This window comes from Schistocerca cancellata, chromosome 12 (genome assembly GCF_023864275.1).
Source record: "Schistocerca cancellata isolate TAMUIC-IGC-003103 chromosome 12, iqSchCanc2.1, whole genome shotgun sequence".
Lineage (NCBI taxonomy): Eukaryota > Metazoa > Arthropoda > Insecta > Orthoptera > Acrididae > Schistocerca > Schistocerca cancellata.
The window spans coordinates 74,887,858-74,914,009 of NC_064637.1; the positions used below are offsets into that span (position 1 = coordinate 74,887,858).

General features: G+C 41.2%; 1 protein-coding gene across 3 annotated transcripts in view; it reads right to left on the minus strand.

Annotated features, from left to right (window-relative positions):
• Positions 1-12,049: 12,049 nt before the first annotated feature.
• The window catches only part of LOC126109767 (protein CREG1), a 49,727-nt gene continuing 35,624 nt past the window's right edge, over positions 12,050-26,152 (minus strand). For all 3 annotated transcript variants that reach the window (XM_049914822.1, XM_049914821.1, XM_049914823.1), the window contains exons 5-6: positions 17,707-17,785; positions 12,050-12,639 (exon numbers count right to left, since the gene is read on the minus strand). In XM_049914822.1, coding sequence (XP_049770779.1) covers positions 12,506-12,639; positions 17,707-17,785 — 213 coding nt within the window. In that variant the 3' untranslated portion in view covers positions 12,050-12,505. The remainder of the gene's footprint in view (positions 12,640-17,706; positions 17,786-26,152) is intronic.

Genomic DNA, 26,152 nt, shown 5'->3' on the forward strand with positions numbered 1-26,152 from the left:
AAATGACAGATGTACTGACAGAGAGGAAGTTAGATATATTGGGATTAAGCGAAACAAAGTGGAAGGGAAAAGGTGAGAAGAATTTGAGAGGAGGAGGAAAACTGTACTGGAGTGGGAATAACAGGTCTGGAAGAAATGGTGTGGCAGTGATGGTGAATAAGAATGTACAAAGCTGTATTGAAAATGTGAGATATATATCCGACAGGATCATAATCTTAAACCTGAGATTCCAAAAAGAAACACTAAAAGTAATCCAGATTTATGCACCTCAAGTGGGATGTACTGAAGAAGAGAAGATGGACTTTGAAAATGTGTTAGAAAACCATATAGAGAGTGCTAATATAGTGATGGGAGATTTTAATGCACAGGTAGGCAAAGACAGAAAGGGATTTGAGCAAGTATTGGGATGTTTTGGATATGGAGGTAGAAATGAAGAAGGGGAAAGACTCCTGGATTTGTGCCAGAGAAATGGAATGAAAATAGCAAACAGCTGGTTTATGAAGAGAGAAAGTCATGTTATCACCAGATACAGTTGGGATGGAAGAACGAAGAGTGTAATTGATTATATTCTAGTAGATAGGGAATGGGGAGAGAAAGTAACAAATGTGAAGGTAATTCCAAGTGTGAGTGCTGATGGAGACCATAGATTACTGGTGGGACAATGGAAAATGAATCAGTGTGTGAAAAATAGAAAACAGAAGAAAGTGACGAGGATACGGGATTGGAAATTGAAGGAGAGTGAATGTGCTGAGAAGTACAGAGAATTAATAACACAAAAATTTCCAAAAGAAGTTTTCTGCGATGTAGAAAAAGAATGGAGTTTATTCAAAGACACTTTAGTCGAAGCAGCACAAAAAGTATGTGGCAGAACATCTGGAAAGGAAAAAATAAGACAGACAAGTTGGTGGGATGATACCACAATCCAAGCAGTTAGAAGAAAAAATGGAGCATGGAGAAAATGGTGGAAAACTAAAAATGACGAAGACCATAAAAGATATATAGAGGAAAAGAAGAAGTGCAAAGAAATAGTGGAAACAGCAAAGAAAAAGGCATGGGAAGAGTTTACAAAAAAACTTGAAGAAGATGTGAAGAGCAATAAGAAAATGTTCTATAAAATGATGAAAAATAAAAGGAAGGCTTCTGAAGTACCAGTAAAGATGGAAACAGAGGACGGTACCATTATTGAAGATCCAGGGAATATAAAAGATCTCTGGAAAGAACATTTTAAGAAGCTGTTAAACGCTGAGGACCAGGTACATGAGGAAACAACAAATAATGGAGAAATTGAGAGAAGTTGGGAAGCAGAATTAGGACAAATTACACAGGAAGAAACGGAAAAAGCTGTGAAGAAGATGAATGGGGGGAAAGCCCCAGGACCTGATGAAGTATCAGTGGACATGATAAGAGCAGCAGGTCCAGTGGGAATGCAGTGGCTGTATAGAGTACTATCAAGCGTGTGGAGAAATAGTAAAATACCTGGCGACTGGAGAACAGGAGACATTGTTCCCATCTTCAAGAAAGGCAATAAAAGACTTTGTAAAAACTACAGAGGAATAACCCTCATGAGTCATACAGCCAAGATTTTTGAAAGAATTTTACTAAATCGAATAAGTGAAAAGATAGAAAAGGAGCTGAGTGAAGAACAGCATGGGTTTAGGAAAGGAAGGAGCACAATCGACCTGATATTTTCTATCCGTCAACTGATGGAAAAAAGTTGGGAGTATAACAAAAGGGTGATAATGGTTTTTATAGACATAGAAAAGGCATATGACTCAGTTGACAGGGAAAGACTCTGGGAAGAACTGAAGAAGATAGATATAGAAGATGGATACATTAATGTTATAAGGACAATGTACAGAGGCCACAATTGTAGAATTAGAACACCATTGGGGAACTCTGAATACTTCGAAATAAGACAAGGACTTAAGCAAGGAAGTATTCTATCTCCTGCGCTTTTCAATGTTGTGATGGAGGGAATGAATAGGGCAGTTAAAGATATAGTAAAAGAAAAAGACAAAAAGATGATTTTTGCAGATGATATGGTAATATGGGGTGATAAAGAGGTAGATGTACAGTTACAGCTTGATGCGTGGAAGGAAATAATGAAAAGGTATGGATTAAGAATAAATAAAGATAAGAGTGAAGTAATGGTATTTGGAAGAGAGAAAGGAATCAATGGAAATATTACCTTGAATGGAGAACCCCTCAAAGTGGTAGAAAGTTTCACTTATTTAGGGAGTGAAATATCTAGGGATGGAAGAATAACTAACGAAATTAATAGGAGGTTACAGAAGGGAGGCAATTTCTACCAAACAATAAAACATCTGATTTGGAATAATGAAGTTCCAGAAAGAGCAAAACTCCTGATGTATAAGAATTATTACTTCCCTATTGTCACCTATGGTGGAGAAACATGGACAATGAAAGAAAGGGACTGGAGCAGACTGCAAGCAGGGGAAATGAAATTTCTCAGAGCAGTAAAGGGAAAAACAAGAATGGACAGAGTAAGGAATGTAGAGATTAGAAAGGACCTCAAACAAGAAAGTATGAGAGAAGAAATTGAAAGAAAGAGATTAAGATGGTATGGGCATGTTAAGAGGATGCATGGGCAGAGACTCCCCAAAATTATGGAAGAACTAAAGATGGATGGGAAACGACCTAGAGGGCGCCCAAGAACACGGTGGAAAATGGGAGTGAGAATATCTGTTGAAAGGAGAGGTGTGACCTGGCAGCAAGTGGAGGAAGAAAAGTGGTGGGAGGACCGAGCCAAATGGAGAGGACTCGTCAGCACTCAGACCCGGCAGTAGCTGGAGCGGGATTCGGATATAGATAGATCTTTCTTCTCAGGGTTGTTCCTAGTTCAATACATATAGGATGAAAGGACTGATGACCTTGCGGCTTGGTCCATTTAACTCCAACAATCAACTAACCAACCAGTAAATCAAGTAAAACAATCACATGGGCTCAGTTCTAGTTAAACAAATGACAGATTGTGTTTTATTGGCTGAGGAACATGCAAGGCAATACTGACACTACAACTTCTCTCAGAAGATAGGTTAAGGAAAGGCAAACCTACATTTATGGCATTTGTAGACTTACAGAAAGCTTTGGACAAAGTTGACTGGAAAACTCCCTTTGAAATTCTGAAGGTAGCAGGGGTAAAGTACAGGGAGCAATAGGCTATTTGCAACTTGTGCAGAAACCAGACAGCAGTTATAAAGAGACGAGGGGCATGAAAATGAAGTAGTGGTTGAGAAGGGAGGGAGTCAGAGTTGTAGTGTATCCCTGATGTTTTTCAATCTGTATCAAAGAAATTTTGGAGTAGGAATTAAAGCTCAAGGAGGAGAAATAAAAGCCTTGGGGTTTGCCAATGAAAGTGTAATTCTGTCAGGGACAGAAAAGACAAGAGTAGTTGAACGGAATGGACAGTGTCTTGAAAGGACAACATGAGATGTTCATTCACAAAAGCAAAACAATGGTAATAGAATACAAATGAATTAAATCAGGTAATGCTGAGGGAATTAGATTAGGAAACAAGACACTTAAGTAGTACATAGGTTTTGCTATTTGGGCAGCAAAATAACTGATCATGACTGAAGGGGAGAGGATATAAAATGTAGACTGTTAATGTCAAGGAAAGTGTTTCTGAAGAAGAGTAATTTATTAACAACGAATATAGACTAAGTGTTTTATGAAGTTATTTGTTTGGATTGTAGCTGTGTATGGAAGTGACCATGAACGATAAACAGCTTAGATAAGGAGAGAATAGAAGCTTTCGAAATATGGTGCTACAGAAGAATGCTGAAGATTAGATGTGTAGATCATGTGACTAATGGATAGGTACTAAATGGAACTGGGTAGACAAGAAATTGCTTGAATACTGCTCAGCAGTGTGGGATCCGTACCAGATAGGGTTGATAGAAGATATAGAGAAGGTCCAACGGAGAGCAGCGCGCTTCGTTACAGGATCATTCAGTAATCGCGAAAGCGTTACGGAGATGATAGATAAACTCCAGTGGAAGACTCTGCAGGAGAGACGCTCAGTAGCTCGGTATGGGCTTTTGTCAAAGTTTCGAGAACATACCTTCACCGAAGAGTCAAGCAGTATATTGCTCCCTCCTACGTATATCTCGCGAAGAGACCATGAGGATAAAATCAGAGAGATTAGAGCCCACACAGAAGCATACCGACAATCCTTCTTTCCACGAACAATTCGAGACTGGAATAGAAGGGAGAACCGATAGAGGTACTCAAGGTACCCTCCGCCACACACCGTCAGGTGGCTTGCGGAGTATGGATGTAGATGTAGATGAAATTTGTAGCACAACTTGACTAAATAAAGAACTGATTGATGGGACACATTTGAGACATTAAGGGATCAGCAATTTAATATTGGAGAGAAGTGTGGGGAGTAACATGTAGAGGAAACAAAGCAGCAAGCAGATTCAGGAGGATGTAGATTGTAGAATTTATTTGGAGATAATGAAGCTTTCAAAGTACAGAGTAGCATGGAGAGCTGCATCAAACCAGTCTTTGGACCGAAGACCACAACAACAACAGCAAGAACGTTTGTGTCACAAGAAAGTGCACCTGATGTATTGACAAATCTCAAGTAGCACACATCTGGAAAGCTTCTTCAAAAACTACTTAGAAAATTCCAAGGACCAATGTCCATTTCAAAACCTAAACATCTTGTGCCTCCTGCATCCTGCATACTGCTTACATAGAAGAGACTATCAAGACGAAATTTCACTGACAACAGAGCTTGCTCATACACATACCAGCAATCGTTCTTCAGCCTGTAGATTGCAGTGTTAAAATTTTATTTTTAATTATTTATCTGACTATAATGCAAATAAAACACTTTGTCATCGCATAAGCTCAATAATTTCATTCCATGTAATCTCTGTGTTCCTGTCCAATCTCACTTCTCTGGTTTGGAAATAAATTTCAAAATTTAAACGTGAACATTTTAGGTTTCCGACACCATATTTGTTTACAAGATATGACAGTGTACATGCGATGTGTTACGACAGTGAAAGGAACCTGTGACCACTGGAGGTACTTTATTTTACTTATTTTATGTTTACTGTTACATACATGTTTAATTTTTTGTCAAAAGAAACCCAAACCCATGCTCTGAAATAGTGTTTGGTTTCTCCACTAGACAGGGCACAAGTTCCTCCAAAAAATCATAACACAACACACACACACAAATGTCATACTAACAAATGTAATTCCACCTGATGGTGGTTTAAACCTTTGAAATGCATCGTGGAGATAAACAAACAGTGACTGGTAACAGTGAACTTGTTTCATTTAATTTCTAAAGTGTGTTGCAGTATCATTTATCTATGTCAGAGGACATATAGATGGTAGAAATAAAAGCAAGGATGGCAAAAAAAGATCAAAAGCTTCAACTTTCTGTACTGTCAATTAAATCAAATACCTAGTTAAGATCAGTACAGAATGTATATATCTTAAAAGTTTTCATAAATTCACAGTAACATAATACGTTCCTCACTTGAAAATATTCTCCCCTTCCTGCCAAAATATTCCAAAGTCTTCCTCTACAACTACACTCTGCAAACCACCACAAAGTGTATGGCAGAGGGTACATCCCATTGTACCAGTTATTATGGTTTCTTCTTCTTGCATTTGCATATTGGAATGCAGGAAGAATGACTGTTTGAATGCCCGTGTGCATGCCGTAATTATTCCAATATTATCATCATGATCCCTATGTGAGCGATACATACGGGCTTGTAGTGTATTCATAGTGTCATCATTTAAAGCCAGTTCTTGAAACTTTGTTAGTAGACTTTGTTAGGACAGTTTACAAGGTCTGTTCAAAAAATTCCAGAACTTTGCCCACAACATTTTTCTATTGTGCATGGTCTCCTTTGAAATACTCTCCTAAACAATCTATACACCGCTCCAAGTGTCGTTCCCACTTCCTGAAGCAATATTGGTATGTCTATTGCCGAGTCGTACGAAGCGCCATCTGCAAGTTTTCTTTTATCTTGTCTATCATTGCAAATGTTCATCCTTTCAGTGGGGTTTTCAACTTTGGAAATAAAAAAAAAGTCTGCAGTGGCCAAGTCTGGAGAGTATGGAGGACGAGGCAGCTCACTGATTTTGTTTTTCGTGCACTAGTTACACACCAACAGGGATGAATGTGCGGGTGTGTTCTTGTGATGCAAGAGGCATGAACTGCCTTGCCACATTTCAGGCTATTTCCTTCTCACATTTTCTTGCACGCATTGCAACACCTCCTGATAGTACCACTGAATAAAAGTTTACCCCCTGGCACGAATTCATGATGAATTCCTTCAAAGTCAAAGAAAACCGTCAACACGGCTTTGACATTTGACCTGACTTGACGAGCTTGTTTTGCTTCTCACCACAGGCTTCTTGCATCACTTGGTGTGTCTCTGTAAAGATTTTCTTGAGTTTCATGCAAATTTTAATGCAGACGCATTGTTTCTCTAACTCTCCTGTCTCCAAATTCTCAAACTGTGCAACACAACATTCTACTCAATAAAGCACTGAATAATTGGTAACAGAAATACAACAATGAAACTTCTGGAAGTTGTACATTAAACACAAGCATGTGCAGGGATGCCAGCTGCATTTCGTTCCAACACACCACTGGTGTGACTGACCTCATACATCTATCTTCAAGAGTCTGCCAGTTTAGTTTCTTCAGTATCTCTGTGACACTTTCCTAGGTTCAAACAGACCTGGGAGCATTTGTGCTGCCTTCTACATTCAATATATTACGTTAATCCTGTTTGGTACATGTCCCACATACATGAGCAATATTCTAGAACCTGTTACACAAGTGATTTTTAAGCAATCTCCTTGGTGGGTACTGATTGCACTTCCCCAGTATTCTACCAATGAACCGAAGTCTACCACCTGTTTCACTCACAACTTGGCCTACATTTTTTTTCATTTTGTGAGTTGCACTATTTTATATTTTTGACATTTAAAGCAAGTTGCCAATCTTTGCACCATTTTGAAATCTTATCAAAATCTGAGTGAATATTTATACAGCTTCTTTCAGACACTACTTCATTATAGATAACATTATCATCTGCAAAATGCATGAGGTTGCTATTAATATTGTCTGCAAGGTCATTAATATACAACATAAACAGCAAGGGACCCAACACACTTCCCTGGGGCACATCCAATGTTACTTCTACATCTGATACACTATCCAAGCTAACATGCTGTGTCCTCCCTATCAAAAACTCTTCAGTACACTCACAAATTGTACTTGGTACTTCATATGATCATATTTTTAACAATAAGCGTAGGTGTGGTACTGAACTGAATGCTTTTCAGAAATCGAGGAATACTGCATCTACCTGACTGCCTTGATCCGAAGCTTTCAGTATGTGATGTGAGAAAAATTCAATTTGGATTTCACATGATCAATGTTTCCACACTCCATGCTGGTTGGCAGCTTTTAAGCAGTAAGTGGAATTAACTTTCATACTGTTAATCAATCTATGATAATTTTCAGCTGAGTTTTTCTCTAACTTCACAGAAATAAAAATTACGAGTTTGCAACTGACACTGGGTTTTATTCACTCTGAAGTAGATCTGATCATTCCTCCACAGAAACTCCACAATAGCTTTAGAACGTCAGACAACCTTACAGTGTCTGTTGACTTTAATAGAAAAATCGCCATCATAAGTTTTACAAAAAAATGGAACATGCCAAGATGTGCGCACATCTCTGAGGATGATGGCCTTTGGGTCATCTGGAGTTAGTAGCTGGGTACCCAGCAGTGCTCGGTCTGTGGAGGCATCACACATGCTCACTAGTTAAGTAAAAAATAAACTGAACATGTTTTTGTAGTTACCATCATAAGAAACTTACCTCTACTTAACGACATTACAAATCTTCTTTTTCTTGTGGCTCTGTCCCACATCAGTGCAGGGTTGTTATTTTTATGGCCTGATCCGATATCATTAATTTGAGGGTTGGCTTATACCCTACCTGTTGCTGCCACCTGTTAGCATGGCCAATGCAGCAGGAACAATCCATATTTCACCCTCGTATGCAGCAACCATGGTCCTTGCTCCTGAGAACTGCAATGTCAGTGGATTGATAAAAGACTGAGATGGGAAATAGATAAAATTTCTATTATAGTGGCCCCAACTCGCAAGAGAGAAGTCTCCACCTTCCAGGCATAGCAAAGAGACATGTCACTGTTGTTGTTAGACTTACAAGGAAGGCCAGTGATGTTTTAGCTTTTAGCTGCATGCTGCTGCTGTCAAGCAAGGAGTTTGTTAGTGTAAAGGCCAGGAACACCCATCTACAGAGTAGCATCTAGGGAATGGGAAGGACCCAAATGTGGTTTGCTGGAGGCACTATAGAGGTGCAAACCTTATGTCAAATTAATTGATTACTAAAGTAACAGCAGAGTTGGCAGGCCCACTGCAGACTGGGAGAAGCGTAGTTTTTGTTTTGTTATGGTTTTAGGGTGCAAAACTGCTACGGTCATTAGCGCCCAGTCTGACTTAGAAAAAGGTAAAAAAATGAAACTGGAAACCGGCAGCAATGGGAGCGAAATTCAAAAAGTGGGGAAACTAAAAACAGAAGGAAAGTTTAAAAAACCACTACAGAAGAGGGGTTGTTTGTCCCCAAAATGAGTGTCAAATGACTGATGTCATCTCACTCACACTAATAAACTCGAGAATGCGTTCGGCTGAGAGCGTGTCATCTGCTAAAATGGAAGATATATCAGGCGACAGCTGTAGACGGGCGCTTAACAGAGTAAAATAGGGGCACTCAAGTAAAAGGTGTCTCACCGTCCACAGTTGAGAGCAGTGGTGGCAGAGTGGGGAAGGATCGCCACTTAAAAGATGTCAATGGCTAAAAAGACAGTGCCCTTTCTGGAGTCTCGTTAAAATTACCTCCTCCCGACTACTAGTTCAGGAGGAAGAGGTCCAAGCACAGGAAGAGCTTTCACGTCCTGCAATTTATTATTGGGAAGTGTCGACCAATGTGCATACCATAAAAGAGCAATACGACGACATAAAACACTCCGTAGATCGGAGAATGGGATCATGTGAATAGCTGGCTGAAGAAGAGAGACTGCAGCCTTGGCCGCTATATCGGCCACCTCATTTCCACAGATACCAACATGTCCCGGGATCCAGAGGAACGCCACAGAGACCTCCCCCAAGTGGAGCAAGTGGAGGCAGTCTTGAATCCGGTGGACCAGAGGGTGGACAGAATAGAGAGCTTGAAGACTGAGGAGAGAACTGAGCGAATCTGAGCAGATAACACACTGTGTCCGCTGATGGCGATGAAAGTATTGGACAGCCTGGAGAACAGCGTAAAGCTCCGCAGTAAAAACTGAACACTGGTCGGGAAGCCGAAATCGATTTGGGGTGTCACCAACAATATAGGCACTCCCAACACCAAACAAAGTTTTTGAGCAATCAGTGTAAATAAATGTGGCATCCTTCATTTGTGCGCATTGAGCAGCAAATTCCCGATGATAAACAAGAGAAGGGGTACCATCCTTGGGAAACTGACAAAGGTCACAGAGCAGGCAGGTCCGTGGCTGGAGCCAAGGTGGTGCTGTACCCCAAGTTGTCAAGAAAGTCTTAAGAAAGTGGAAGGAATGAGAATGTAGCAGTTGACGGAAGTGGAGTCCCGGTGGTAGTAGGGAGGATGGGTGGCCTGCATACCCTAAATCCAAGGAGGCATCGAAAAAAATGTCATGGGCCGGATTAGCAGGCATAGAAGACAGATGGCTAGCATAATGACTTAGATGGACAGCTCACCTATTGGACAGCGGAGGTTAAGCAGTCTCAGCATAAAGGCTTTCCACAGGGCTGGCGTAAAAAGCTCCAGACACTAAACGTAATCCACGGTGGTGGACAGAGTCGAGACGCCGAAGAATAGATGGCCGAGCAGAGGAGTATACTATGCTTCCATAGTCCAATTTCGAGCACACTAAGGCGCGATAGAGGTGGAGAAGGACCACTCGGTCCGCTCCCCAGGAGGTACCATTCAGGACACGGAGGGTGTTGAGGGATCGCAGACAGCGAGGCGAAAGATAGGAAACGTGGGAGGACCAGCACAGTTTTCTGTCAAACATAAGACCCAAGAATTTAGTGATGTCCGCAAATGGAAGGTTGACAGGGCCTAGATGTAAGGAAGGCGAAGAGAAGCTTAGTGCCATCAGCGCTCTTTAAAAACCTTAGATTTCTGTAGTCGAAGGGGTCTTCAATCAGAACTCCAACTCCGTGTTGTTCAACACTAGCCTCAAATAGGATCCGAGTTGAGCCCATTTTCTCGCTTGGAGTGAGGCTTGTATATGTTTGCATTTTAAGACATCTACATCTACATCTACATTTATACTCCGCAAGCCACCCAACGGTGTGTGGCGGAGGGCACTTTACGTGCCACTGTCATTATCTCCCTTTCCTGTTCCAGTCGCGTATGGTTCGCGGGAAGAACGACTGTCTGAAAGCCTCTGTGCGCGCTCTAATCTCTCTAATTTTACATTCGTGATCTCCTCGGGAGGTATAAGTAGGGGGAAGCAATATATTCGATACCTCATCCAGAAACGCACCCTCTCGAAACCTGGCGAGCAAGCTACACCGCGATGCAGAGCGCCTCTCTTGCAGAGTCTGCCACTTGAGTTTGTTAAACATCTCCGTAACGCTATCACGGTTACCAAATAACCCTGTGACGAAACGCGCCGCTCTTCTTTGGATCTTCTCTATCTCCTCCGCCAACCCGATCTGGTACGGATCCCACACTGATGAGCAATACTCAAGTATAGGTCGAACGAGTGTGCTAGTCACAAATCACTGCTAGTGATTGCTGCTTCTGGTAGCTCTCAACCCAGCACTTTGACACTGACTTCTGTTGTAACAACAGTTGAGCTGTTTGATTAATCTCACGTGTAGAAATAACCTTCAGTGTAGCAGTTTAGTCTGAATGCAATAAAGAAGTGTTATTCAGACCCTCGAGTTCCTCGACTCTCCTACAAGTACCCTTATCACGTCGCAAAATCTGCACATCCATTAGGTGCCCTACAACAGTGTTTGGCACAGATCAGTCACTTCCGTCACTGGAAGTTGGTCTTTCTGCAGTTACACTTCATAACTCAAAAACAGTGTACTAACCTGAACCCCCTTTAGATGTTGTATACTTCCTCTAAACTTTGTCACGACATGACAGTATTAGACACATGTTGCAATGTAATAACTTTTCTGTTTCAATAAAATAATGACAATATTATGAAAAGGATAGATTTCTACTCACCATATAGTGGAGATGTTGAGTCACAGATATGCACGATGAAAATACTGCTAAGCAAGTAAGCTTTTGGCCAAAAGGCCTTCATCCAAATTAGACAACACACACAGTCTTTGGCTGCTGAGGCCAGACTGTGAGCAACAGCACATGATAGGAGAAGCAGTCTGGTTGTTGGGGGTAAGGTGGAGGCTGCGGCAGGAAGGGAGACAGATATCAGGGTAAGGTGGGGGGACAATGAGTGCTGCTTGAGGGAGCATATATGGATGAGCTGGCGAGAGTATAGTCAGCGCAGTCAAAAGATTGGGGGGGGGGGGGGGGACAAAGTGGAAAAGGAGAGAAGTAAAAACAATGTGAGTGCATTGGTGGAATTGAGGGCTGTGTAGTGCTTGAGTGGAAACGGGGAAGAGGATAGGCGGGTGAAGGACAGTGACTAAAGAATGCAGAGGCCAGGAGGGCTATGGGAACCAGATGTTGCATTACCTGTGAAAGCACATGACAGATCTTTACCTTTCACAAGCAAAGCTCTTCCTATCTGATGGAACGATTTATAAAAATACATTTAATTCCAAATCACATGTACCGATAACTACTTTCCGAAGAAAAAGACTTCTTTTGAATTGAAGATAGTATGTGTAGAGTGTTGGAAGGTACGTTAAAATTCTGTTAAGACTCTGATACATCAGCAGATCTCATTCCTGTTATTTTAATTTGTTTAGCACAAGACTGATTGAAATCAACAAAACAACTTGGTAACAAGAATAGACTTTAATCACAAAATATATACTTAATTACAATTCCAACATTACATTTGTAATTTATATGGAAATGTTTATCAAAGCACAATAATTACAACATAGTATTTGCACAGCCCAGCACAATATGTTTGGAGAACACATTGTTTATAGTAAAATCACATATTTACTGTTGCCTCCAATCATTCACTATCAAAACAAAAACATTTACACTCTTCCACAGTAAAATATAACATTTTCTCAAAAACTGTAATAAAACTGCAGGAAGTTGAAGAGAATCAGCTCATACATTTATCATAATTTTTAACACTTAAATCCAGTTTATGTGTGTTAAAGAACTGCAAAAATTGTATGGCACTTGATTTCAATCATCAGTTCCTCACAGGACTAACAGTTATGGTATAGCACATATAAATCTGCACAAGATTCATTTTGTCCAAGGGAGTATACTATTCTACATTCCGGGCAGGGGTCCAGCTGCTGGAGGAGTATGCAGGTATGTCTTCACATCAACAAATTTTGGTCCACCAAAGTAATCGAGAACCACAATTTGCTCAATCTTCATCTTTGCAACGTAGAAGTGATGATCTGCAACAAAACAGTGCACTTCCTTTTCAACTAAAGTTTTATTTTGGTTTTATTCTCTCATTTATGTTTTATTGCTGCAGTAGTGGGCTAAAGAGAAATTATTTGTTAGCATATCAGTTCTTACCAGCCAAAAGTACAAATATTTAACTGGAAAGGTTCTTCCCAGTGCATCTACACCCGGTTAACTCAGATGGCTGCTTTGTTATGAAACTGTGTTTTTCTTTCCTCCCCTAAGTTGGTACACATTTGATAAAGAAGAGTATAAAAATTGCCAGGCTTTTTACCCAGAAGTTTGTTTACCCAACTGTTAAAAATCAGAACAGATTCTGTAGCTATCAAATTCCTTTTTGAAGAGGGTTTCACAACGAAAGAGAGGTTAAGGAAATTGTATGAGGGCTCTTCATATTCATTTTCCACATTAAATCGGATACTGGGGTTTAAGGTGGCCGTAGCCTCAATGGTGATTCACATGGCATCAGAAGCACAGCAGATCCGATGCTACACTGAATCACAAATACTGACACAACAGGTACACACACAAAAAAAAAGAAAGAAAACTTTTCAGCTTTTGGAATACATCTTTTTGGTGAGTGGTCTCCTTTACTCCAAAAGTATTGGGGGGGGGGGGGGGGGTCAAAAGAATCATACAATTTTGAACATCTATATTTCTGAAACTAATAAAGATATACAATAAATTTTGTTTTTTGATGAATGGGAAATCAGAAGTTTTTTTAATGCCTTATCATAGGTGTTCAATACACCCCCCTTTAGATGCATGGCATATGTCAATGCGGTATTCAAATTGTCCCCACGCTGCAGCGAGCATGTCTTGAGTTACAGCTGCTGTTATGCAATGTCTCAGTTCATTCATTTTTGTTGGTAACGGAGGCACATAAACAGAGTCTTTATAAAAACCCCCAAGAAAAAATCACAGAGTCAGGTCCGATAACCTTGGAGGCCAGTAATGTAAGGCTGTATCATATGGTCATTCAGTAATCCTTTGATTTAAAAATGCCCACACTTGCAGATGCCAGTGGGACAGTGCCCCATCGTGTTGGTAAATGAAGTTGTTCAAATCAGTCTCCAACTGTGGGAAAGTAAAGTTCTCAGGCATATTGAGATATGTGCTTCCTCCAACAGTGTTCTGTCTGTATCAGACTCTCGGGAACGGCCCAGTGATTTGTCTTTACACAAACAACCTGTTTCTCGGAATTGTTCATGCCACCGTCTAATGCTGTGTGCGGTAGGAGGATCCACACCATACCTAGTATGAAAGTCATGCTGAACAGTTATTATTGACCTGCACTGCACTGCACAAAACATGGAACACAAAATACTTCCTGTTGTCACGAGACCATTTTTACTAGAACAGAAGTTGGCACACACTGCTGCTACCTAGCGGGATTCATGTAAAACTCAAGAGTTTGCTCTTTCTAAAAGTACATTGTCCACACACATGCCTCAAATAAAATAATAATTATGATTTTTTAAATTGGATGATTCTTTTTGATACACCCTATATTTACATTCTACCATAATTTTCCTACTATTATTACACTTTCTGATAGAAGTTTTTTTCTTTTCAAAATGTGTTGATCTCCCTCACATCATAAAAATGAGTTGTGCGTGCTAGCAGAGCCACTTCCTCATCCTCTCAAACCCAGAACCTCCCACAGAAGAACCACAAAAGTGCCCCACTTGTGACAGGATACTTTCCGGGACTGGATCAGATTCTGAATGTGGCTCTCCATCACGGATACGACTTCCTCAAATCCTGCCCTGAAATGAGATCCATCCTTCATGAAATCCTCCCCACTCCACCAAGAGTGTCTTTCCGCCGTCCACCTAACCTTCGTAACCTCTTAGTTCATCCCTATGAAATCCCCAAACCACCTTCCCTACCCTCTGGCTCCTACCCTTGTAACCGCCCCCGGTGTAAAACCTGTCCCATACACCCTCCCACCAGCACCTATTCCAGTCCTGTAACCCGGAAGGTGTACACAATCAAAGGCAGAGCCACGTGTGAAAGCACCCACGTGATCTACCAACTGACCTGCCTACACTGGGATGCATTCTATGTTGGAATGACCAGCAACAAACTGTCCATTCGCATGAATGGACACAGGCAGACAGTGTTTGTTGGTAATGAGGATCACCCTGTGGCTAAACATGCCTTGGTGCACGGCCAGCACATCTTGGCACAGTGTTACACCGTCCGGGTTATCTGGATACTTCCCACTAACACCAACCTATCCGAACTCCAGAGATGGGAACTTGCTCTTCAATATATCCTCTCTTCCCGTTATCCACCAGGTCTCAATATCCGCTAATTTCAAGTTGCCGCCACTCATACCTCACCTGTCATTCAACAACATCTTTGCCTCTGCACTTCTGCCTCGACTGACATCTCTGCCCAAACTCTTTGTCTTTAAATATGTCTGCTTGTGTCTGTATATGTGTGGATGGATATGTGTATGTGTGTGTGCGCGCAAGTGTATACCCGTCCTTTTTTCCCCCTAAGGTAAGTCTTTCCGCTCCCGGGACTGGAATGACTCCTTACCCTCTCCCTAAAACCCACATCCTTTCGTCTTTCCCTCCCTTCCCTCTTTCCTGATGAGGCAACAGTTTGTTGCGAAAGCTTGAATTTTATGTGTATGTATGTGTTCGTTTGTGTGTCTGTCAACCTGCCAGCACTTTCATTTGGTAAGTCACACATCTTTGTTTTTAGGTATATTTTTCCTATGTGGAATGTTTCCTTCTATTATAACTACTTTGTTGTTATGATGAGCTGTAGTTACTGTTAACCTCCAGGATAGAAGCAATAGTCAAAACAGTGGACATTAACTATATTCTCAGAACTTAAGAACACATGATGGATAGAGTTGCAGTGAGTCTAAACACTGATTAGTTCAAGGATGGTAACCTTATAGCAAAAAAATTAACTTTGCTGCCAGACAATATTCCTTGTCTGTAACGTCCACTGTTGCTGACTGGGACAGTCATCTTTCTCTTTAAACTCGCAAATAATTATACTGCCATGTTGCAATCTTTTTCCAGTTAAGGGTGCTCTCACTGAGCAAGCAAATCACTGCCGCCCAGGTTTTCTTTGTTTGCTGCCTTCGAGACAAAGCATCAAAACCTAAAAGTAACTTTACTGGATGTTGCGCACTCCTCAAGAAAAAACAATAGCAAACTGTTCTGATTAAGTGCTAAGATACCGTATTGTTAACAGTATTCTTGGAGAGCAAATAAAGTTGAGGTGAGCCAAATTCATCCTATGTTGTGTCCCAATGTTATTGCAATCATTAAAGCTCATATCTACATGTTACAGTATTTCCTGTCCACGCAACATCTATTTTTCCAAATCTCAGTGCGGCAGAAAGGAACTTACGAAGTACCGACTAATGTAATCGTGTTATGTTTTCACATTATTTAGAGTAACTGTACTGAACTTTGAATAGGCAAGGTTATTAATGCATCCAGCCATGCATGACTGTGGCTCAGTCTGCTAAAATGGAAAAGAAAGAAAGACAAAGCACATGTTTCTAAGATGTATGGGAACTGGATATATGTCCTAATCTACTTCTCTCCCATCTTTCTGTCCATCTACTCCTCGTTCCTCCTCTGTCCATCTCCTCCTTCCTCCCTCACTCTCTCTCTCCTTCTGATGCCTCCCCCCTCTGTCCATCTCCTCCTTCATTTTCTATGTCCATTTCTTCCTACCCTTCTCTGCCTCTCTTCTTCCCCCTCTCTCTGACCTTGAGCCTTGTTTACCACTATTGCCAATTCAGATTCCATAGTAGTATTCTAATCATAAACCAGTAAGGCATAAATCCAACATTCCTGTTTGGTTGATGAGTGCTGATGCCATGTTCAGTTATGTCCCAGATGTGTTTGAACGGGGTTCAGATCAGGCGACCTGGGGAGCCAACACATCTACTGGAACTCGCCACTGTGTTCCTCAAACCACTCTATCACACTCCTGATCTTGTGATAAGGCACATTATCCTGTTGAAAAATCCCTCTGCCGTCAGGAAACATCGTCGTCACGAAGGGGTGTGCAACCAGTGCACGATACTCCTCGGCCGTCATGGTGCCTTGCACCAGATCCACTGGACCCACAGATGCCCGTGAGAATGTTACCCAGAGCATAGTTGGAGCACTGCCAACTTGTCTCTGTCCTGCAGTAGAAGTGTCAAGGAGCTGTTCCCCTGGAAGATGACAGATTCGTGCCCTCCCATCGGGATGATGGTGAAGGTATCAGGATTCATCAGACCATGCAACACTCTGCCACCGTGCCTACGTCCTGTGCTGATGGTCACTTGCCCATTTCAGTTGTGGTTAACAATGTCATAGTCTTAACATTGGAACGTGCACGTATCATCGGCTGTGGAGGCCCATTGTTAGGAGTGTTCGTCAAACTGGGTGTTCAGACACACTTGTACTCTGCCCAGCATTAAAGCCTGATATTAGTTCTGCCGAAGTTCACCACAGGTCCTTTTTTACCAGTCTGCCCACCCTACGGCAGTCAACACCTGTAATGAAGACGAGTCTGCCCAGCCCCACGACGTCTGGATGTGGTTTAACCATGTGTTGAAGACACTTACCCACAGGACTTCTCAAATACTCAACAAGTCGTACAGTTTCTGAAATGCTCATGCCGAGCCTACGGGCCACCACAATCTGCCCTCGGTCAACCTCTAAACTCTGATAGATTGAGCACCTTCATCATTTTACACACAGACAACATGCTCACAGATACTACATACACAATGCATGTGTCTGACTAGCAGTCATTCTACACCAGGTGACACTGCTATTGCCAAGACAGGTTTATATCAACAGTAGGTCGGTGGTCATAATGTTCTGGCTGCTCAGTGTGTAGTCTATGTGTCTAAATGTTTATTACTGTAAAATGTAAAAAAAGGGAAAGGAAAAACACACCTGTATTAGAATACAACATTCTGTCAAATGTCAAAGCAACTGGTCAAGAACTTTTGGTGATACTGATTATGAACAAATATACATTTATATTTTTATTTACATAGATATCAGTTTGAGTGTTACCTGGAGGCCAAGTCTTCATTACAGGGTGTCTGCTGAAAAGAGCGTTCTGAGCAAAGGCCAACTCAGCTGGGTCCTTCACCTGTGGAAGAACATATTTTTTAATAAACTGGTTTGTATGTGAACATGTATAAAGATAAGTTAGGGATGACACTAAAATCAAATGAAGACAAACAACACTAAAATAAAATGAAGACAAACTAATCTACCGATTAGGTGGCTATAAGTAAATCTACAGCACACAGATTAAAATTGTGTGCCAGACTGGAGCTCAAATCCCAATCTTGCATTCAAAAGTTATTGCGTGTGGAAGGCAAGGCTCCAGTACATTACATAGTTTTAATCTGCTGAGAGGTTTCAAACACTTCACTGTACAGTGACAGATTCGTTCTGAAATCTACAGAAGTCCTTTGAGAAGGCAGAACATTTAGGTTCTTTCTTCAATAAGGCCAAGTGCCAGAACTGAGTTTCACCTTGTCCCTTCCTTTCATCCCATAACACATCAGGAACAACAGGCAGTTGAATCGAATAATGAAAATTCTCCTGAGAAAACTATGAAATTGTGAGACAGAATTGCAGGCCAGTACTTGAAAAGGAATGACGGTACTGCTGATAGACACAAATAAAAGCAAATAACCTATATTGACTGACTTTCCGAACTAATAGTTCTTTCCTTGAGGAGAGGGTTAGGGAGGAGCAGAGGGGGTGGGATTGGGGGGGAGGGAGGGGGGGAGGAGAGAGAGAGAGAGATTGGGGGGGGGGAGAGAGGTTAAAATTGGAGAGCATGGCATTCAAACCCCAGGCTTAGAGGAAGCTATATGTTGGATGGACAAGGAACACTCTTATCCAAGTACCTTGCCTGTTGTTTTTAACCTTGTCCAATCTATACTTTTCTCTTCCCAAAGGAAGAGAGAATTCAGTTATCCACACTACACAGATACAAGGTGTGATAAAAAAGTAATGACAATTTTTAATTTCATATGCTGTACACACCTGATTTTTCAAATTTCCTTTATCTTCTAGAATGAAATTTTCACTCTACAGCGGAGTGTGCGCTGATACGAAACTTCCTGGCAGATTAAAACTGTGTGCCGGACCGAGACTCGAACTCGGGACCTTTGCCTTTCGCGGGCAAAAGGCAAAGGTCCCAAGTTCGAGTCACGGTCCGGCACACAGTTCCTTTATCTTGTTGGTACACATGTTTCTAAGGTATGTTGGCATTTTCAGCTGTTTTAAATATTTACTTTATTGTTGACAAGTGAAAAGGTTATAGGTGTCTTCAAGCGCTTGGCAAAATTTTACTTTCAAAAAAGATGGAGCAAAGAATTTGCATTAAATTTTGCTTGAAAATGGAATTAAGTGCAACACCCCAATCAAAATGTTGACTGTTGCTTTTGGTAAATCTACTATGACCAAGACATGAGTTTACAAATGGTACAAACTTTTCAAACAGGGTCAAGAAGACACTGAACATTATAACCACCCCTGAGGCCCTAGTATATAAATTATCCATGACAATGTGGAGGAAATAAAGAAAACAGTTCTGTAAGATCACCAAATCACCTTAAGAGGGGTTGCTGATGGCGTTGGCAAATTCTTCGGCTCATGCCAAGCATTTTTTCAGATGTTTTGCGCATGAAATGTGTAGCAGGAAATATATGAAGATAGTAATTGTTCTCAAAAGAACAGATACCATTGATGACCTTGCAGCTTATCTAGAATAAATGATAATTAATTGAAATCCTCAGCTGCCGACAGGTGTTGTTGATATACCTCGATGGGGACAGCTGAAAATGTGTGCCCAGACGGACTCGAACCCGGGATCTCCTGCTTACACGGCAGATGCTCTATCCATCTGAGCCACCGACGACACAGATGAATAGCGTGACTGCAGGGTCTTATCCCTTACACGCTTCCCATGAGACCCATATTCCCAACCGTCCACAATTTACATATGTAATGTACCTAATAGATATTTGCCCATCTACTCATTACTCGCGCACTCTAAGGTAACGATTCCCATAAGAGTTGGGGCAACCTGTGCACATTCGCTCAGATGAAGGTCAGTGGCTAGGTAGCCTTTAACGATATATAAAGATAGTAACTGTTCTCAAAAGAACATATACCATTCTCATTCGAGAACAGTGCACAGGTTGCCCCAACTCTTATGGGAATCGTTACCTTAGAGTGCGCGAGTAATGAGTAGATGGGCAAGTATCTATTAGGTACATTACATATGCAGATTGTGAACAGTTGGGAATGTGGGTCTCACGGGAGGCGTGCAAGGGATAAGTCCCTGCAGTCACGCTATTCATCTGTGTCCTCGGTGGCTCAGATGGATAGAGCGTCTGCCGTGTAAGTAGGAGATCCCTGGTTCGAGTCACGGTCGGGGCACACATTTTCAGCTGTCCCCATCCGAGGTATATCAACAACACCTGTCGGCAGCTGAGGGTTTCGATTAATTATCATTTGTTCCAAAATAGTTGAACTTCAATGCAGACATTGCTCTGGAGTTGCTAAATCAAGAAGTCAACAACAATCCAGAACTTCTGAAGAAGGTTATAACAGGTGGCAAAACATCAGTGTATGTGTATGACATCAAAACCGACGCCCACTCTTTGCAGTGGAAACTTCATGAAGAGCCAAGACCGAAAAAAATTCAACAAGATCGATCATATGGGAAGGTTCTTCTCACTGTATTCTTCAATTACAGTGGGATAGTGCATCACGAGTTCCTGCCTTATGGTTGTACAGTCAATAAGAAGTACCACTCGGAAGCTATGCGCCATTTGCATGAAGGAATCCGAAGGAAACAACCAGAATTGTGGCAAAACCACTCATGGAAATTGCATCACGATAATGCTCCCGCTCGTGCATCAGTGCTCACTCATGTAAACACAGGCCACACCACTGTGGAGCCACCAAAACCATTAAGTTGCCTCAGCCACAGTATCTGCCGGACACAGCTTCTTGACACTTCTCTCCACTCCCCAGCGTGAAAAGAACCAAGGACATTGCTTTGCTGCCACTGATGATATAAGAACAGAACTGCTCAAGGAGCTGAACACCATAATGAGAAGTGTGCTCCAGAAGTGCTCCCCAGATTGGAAACAGCACTGGTATAAGTGTATTATGTTTGAGGACACAAAGTTAATGTCGACAAATAAATAACGATTCTTTAAGAGAAACAAAAATTCCCATTACTTTTTGATCACATCTTGGACACGCACCTGACAAATAACAGGTCAGTGCTAGGAATAGGTGAACTATTTCCGCTAGGCCCTACAGAATAAGTATGATGTCAGATGCTGCCACCAGAGGTCGCCCGGTAATATCGACCGACAGGTCTGTCACAGTGTATCCTCTCTCCTCTGTTAGTACTGGTCAGAACCATGTGGGTTAGGAATATATTCTAATCCAAATCCATCTCAAAAAGAATGTGGTGAGTGCTGTACACTCTTTCCTTAGTTACTGGAATAATAAGACAATTTTAATGAATAAATGAAATGAAGACAAAATGTTCTATTACATTTTTAAGATGATTCCTTGTGGCATTGAAAAACACTCTGCACAACTTCAGCAAAACAGACATGTTGACTAACCTTCAATGATTATCATTCAGCGTATATATGAAAGACAAACACAAATTTCAGAATAAGATACTCCGAACACCTAATGCACTGAAAAGTGGAAATGCAGACACCATATTTACAAACAACCTCATATAACAGAATGACCATTCACAAGCATACAAACAACAGTAAATAGTAATGGTAATTCTTAGACATCTAACATCAACCTACCACAGCTCAAAAAATATCCACCACAGTAACACAATTCTTCAAAATTTACATACAACACTTTTGTCACTTTGACATATGATATTTTAATGTTATAATCTAGGGCTAATTTTTCCAGTAGAAACTTTTTCTGCATGACATGCTATGTTTTAAGTATAGACATAAAAATGTAATGCAAGGAAACATTCGATTAATTATTATTAAATTTTTAAGTAGTTCAAAATGTGTCGTTTCCTATAAAGTAACAATTTCACACCATAGATTTCAAGCCATATCCCTGTTATTACTTCTCTCATCCCCAGGATGCCACAATTTTGGGTATTTCTTGTACTAAACTTAAAAATTTCTCCCAATTCATGTTTTGTGTGTGGGAGCATTGTATGGTATGACCAAGAAAAACAAACTGATTTTAATTTCACCTGTTGTTGACCAAAGTTGTGTGTTCAGGTAATGAGGTTGGTTGCACTGAGACTGCCCACATACTGGCCTACTGGTCTGAAATGATCAGCCAATGTTGTTCATCAGTGGAATCCACAAACGTCAGTGCTAATGTGACCGCGGCCTAAAAGCAGTGAGCATTTCTGTTTAACACGCGTTCAACAATCTTTCTTATCTTCTGCAATTCCCCCCTCCCCCTCTTCCAACCCCCTCCTGCCCCCCAATGCCACCTTCCCTCTTGAACTTTTTTTTTGTCTTGTCCCCCACTGTTGATACACTTACCTACACCACCATCTTTCCCTATCCATCAGTTTATCTTCTTCTTGCCATTCCACTCATTTATTTATTCTTCCCTTTATTGCCTATCTGTATTGAAATTTATGATTTATAGATTGTAATCAGTGCCATTGCTAACATCTCAGCTTACAAGTATTGTCCATTGTTGGCTTCACATTGTAAACTTCCACACATCGTCTCCTGCTGACTGTGTCTTAACCCAGTGTCCCTGATGATTTATCCATGTAACCAAAATCTATTTTATGTGACCTCCTGCTCTCTTTTTAGCAAATGACGACAACCCAGGTCATAACAACTAGAGTAATACCCCAACTTATGCTACTTTTCTGCAAATCCAAAGTTACACAAATTGTCTGTTTGAGCGCTGTGCAACTCTATTCCCCACATACCGTCCACATTGTGTTCGGCTTACGACAGGTTCGGACGTGCTTTGTGCAGACTCGATTTATCCAGGAGCTGGCTTGATTGACAAAAACTGCTGGCCTGACTGATACACTCTAACTATGTCCCCCAGAAGAAGCAGAACTGATTCATTTGCATCAAAGAAGTAAAGAAAATTATTATCTTTGGAATGTAAACTTAGATTATCAAAGACTTAAATGCAGAAATTAAAATGTGTTAATTGGCAAAGAAGTTTGATCTACTGGAATCAGCAATTAGCACACTTATAAAAGATAAAGTAAAAAGCTGTGAAAAATGCTCATTCTTTGAATTCAACTATCATTCAGAAACATAATGATATTATCAATCAAATGGAAACAATGTTAAAATTATGGTGTTATAATCAAGAAACAGTGAAAAATAGTCCTGTTGATCAGAACTCATTGTGCTCTCACACTAAGCTGATTTTAAGAGACTGAAAGAAGAAGCTGAGGAGGTGGCCAAAGACGTAATGTTAAAGCTAGTAACAGTTGTTATAATTAGCTCACAGCATCGCAGAAAGTGGAAAGGTGGCAAACAATGGTAAGGACTGTCGCTCTATCCACAGAAACTCGATGGAATGATAGGCAATGTCTGTCCCAGTGAAACCACATTCAACGTAGATTAAACTGGTCTGTTCTGGAATAAGATTCCTAAAAGAACTTTTATCATGCATGAGGCAAACAACTTTCCAGACTTCAAAGCTGCTGAAGATCAATTGACAGTGATGGCTGGCATGAATGCACAACAGTGGTTGTGACAGGAATACAGCTGGTGACTGTAAATTAAAATCTTTCTTAGTTTATGGTTCAGAAAATCCATAAGTAAACAAAGTTGCCTGTGATTTGAAAGTCGAATGCTCGAGCTTGGGTGACAGCTTCCCTTCTTGAGGACTGGTTTAGTCATCACTTCATACATGAAGTTGAAGGTTACTGCCCTTATTAAAATCTCATTTCATGTGATGCTATTAATCAACAATGGACTGCATCATCCTCCTGCAACAATAAGGCCTTTGTTTAAAGCTTTTGCAAGCAATTCGATGTTTCATGTGCTGTGAGAATTATTGGACAGTCTTGGAATGAAATTTCACAAAAAGCTTTAAGTAGCACCAGAAAAAAACTAAGTCGATTTCCCCTGGGTTTCAGGGGAATCAGCACCCAGGTCCCAATCAAACTGATAATGCGACTGAAGAACTGGTCGATTTTGAGGTGGTTTCTGATCATGTTCAAGAACTGCTGGATTGACACAATCAGAAGCTGACAATTTATGACCTTCAGAAATGCGTGAGCAACAGCAAAACATTGAATAACCTGATTCTTTACACCCACTAGAATCAGGAGATCAAATGGCATTTGCAAACTTGGCAGAGATCTTAGTTCAGTTTAAAGAGGGTTATAAATTTTAGAAAAAAATAAACATCGACTAAACGTGCATTTCTGCTAGGAAATAGGGAACAAAAAATTTATTAACATGCTACAAGGAGATTCTGCATGAGAAGAAATGAAATTGACTCTTCAGATAACATTGCCTTCTGGATCACAATAACTACATTGTTGCAATGTGTAATAGTGTACTGTAAGATACACTGCGTGATCAAAAGTATCCGGACATCTGGCCGAAAATGACTCAAGTTCATGGTGCCCTCCATCGATAATGCTGGAATTCAATATGGTGTTGGCCAACCCTTAGTCTTTATGACAGCTTCCACTCTTGCAAGCATATGTTCAATCAGATACTGCAAGGTTTCTTGGGGAATGGCAGCCTATACTTCACTGAGCACTGCACTGAGGAGAGGTATTGATGTCTGTTGTTGAGACCTGGCAGGAAGTGGGCATTCCATAACATCCCATAGGTGTTCTATGGGCTTCAGGTCAGGACTGTGTGCAGGCCAGTCCATTATGAACAGGTGCTCCATCATGCTGAAAGATGCAATCGCCATCCCAGAATTGCTCTTCAACAGTGGGGAGCATGAAGGTGCTTAAAATATTAATGTCGACCTGTGCTGTGACAGTGCCATGCAAAACAACAAAGGGTGCAAGCCCTCTCCATGAAAAACACAATCACACCATAACACCGCCGCCTCCAAATTTTAATGTTGGCACTATACATGCTGGCAGATGATGTCCACTGGGCATTTGCCATACCACACAGATCACCACATTGTGTACTGTGATTCGTCACTCCACACAACATTTTTCCACTGTTCAGTTGTCCAATATTTATGCTCCTTACTCTGAGCGAGGCATTGTTTGGCATTTACCGGTGTGATGTGTGGTTTATGAGCAGCCACTCGACCATGAAATCCAAGTTTTCTCACCTCCTGCCTAACTGCCATAGTACTTGCAGTGGATCCTGATGCAGTTTGGAATTCCTGTGTGATGGTCTGGATAGATGTCTGCCTATTACACATTACGACCCTCTACAACTGTCGGCAGTCTCTGTCAGTCAACAGACAAGGTCTACATTTACACTTTTGTGTTGTACATGTCTCTTCATATTTCCACTTCACAATCACACCGGAAACAGTGGACCTAGGGATGTTTAGGAGTATGGAGCTCTCACATACAGATGTATGACACAAGTGACACCCAATCACCTGACCACATTCGAAGTCTGTGAGATCCGTGGAGTGCACCATTCTGCTCTCTCACGATGTCTAATGACTACTGAGGTCGCTGACATGGAGTACTTGACAGTAGGTGCCAGCATAATGCACCTAATATGAAAACCGTATGTTTTTTGTGGGTGCTCAGATACTTTTGACCATATAGTGTAATTTGTTGTATTGTTGAGCATTTTATTAAACATTTTCATTTAAAATTACTTTGTTTTCTATAGACTCTGATCCTAAGTGATCCTAAGTGAACATACACTGAAGAGCCAAAGAAACTGGTACACCTACCTAATATCATGAGGGGCCCCGCGAGCATGCAGAAGTGCTGCAACATGATGTGGCAGGGATTTGACTAGTGTCTGAAGTAGTGCTGGAGGGAAGTGACACCATTAATCCTGTAGGGCTGCCCATAAATCCATAATAGTATGAGGTGATGGAAATGTCTTCTGAACAGCACGTTGCAATTCATCCCAGATATATTGTTCATTTCTGGGGAGTTTGGTGGCCATCAGAAGTGTTTAAACTCAGAAGAGTGTTCCTGGAGCCACTTGTAGCAATTCTGGATGTGTGGGATGTCCCATTGTCCTGCTGGAATTGCCCAAGTCCATCAGAATGCACAATGGACATGAATGGATGCAGGGACCAGGCAGAATGCTTACATACATGTCACCTGTCAGAGTCATATCTAGACATATCAGGGATCCCATATCACTCCAACTGCACACGCTCCACACAGTCCACTGCTGACACGAAAGGTCCACGGATTCATGATCTTGTCTCCATAACTGTACATGTTCATCCACTCGATACAATTTGAAACGAGACAATTTTCCAGTCATCAACAGTCCAATGTCGGTGTTGATGGGCCCAGGCAAAGTGC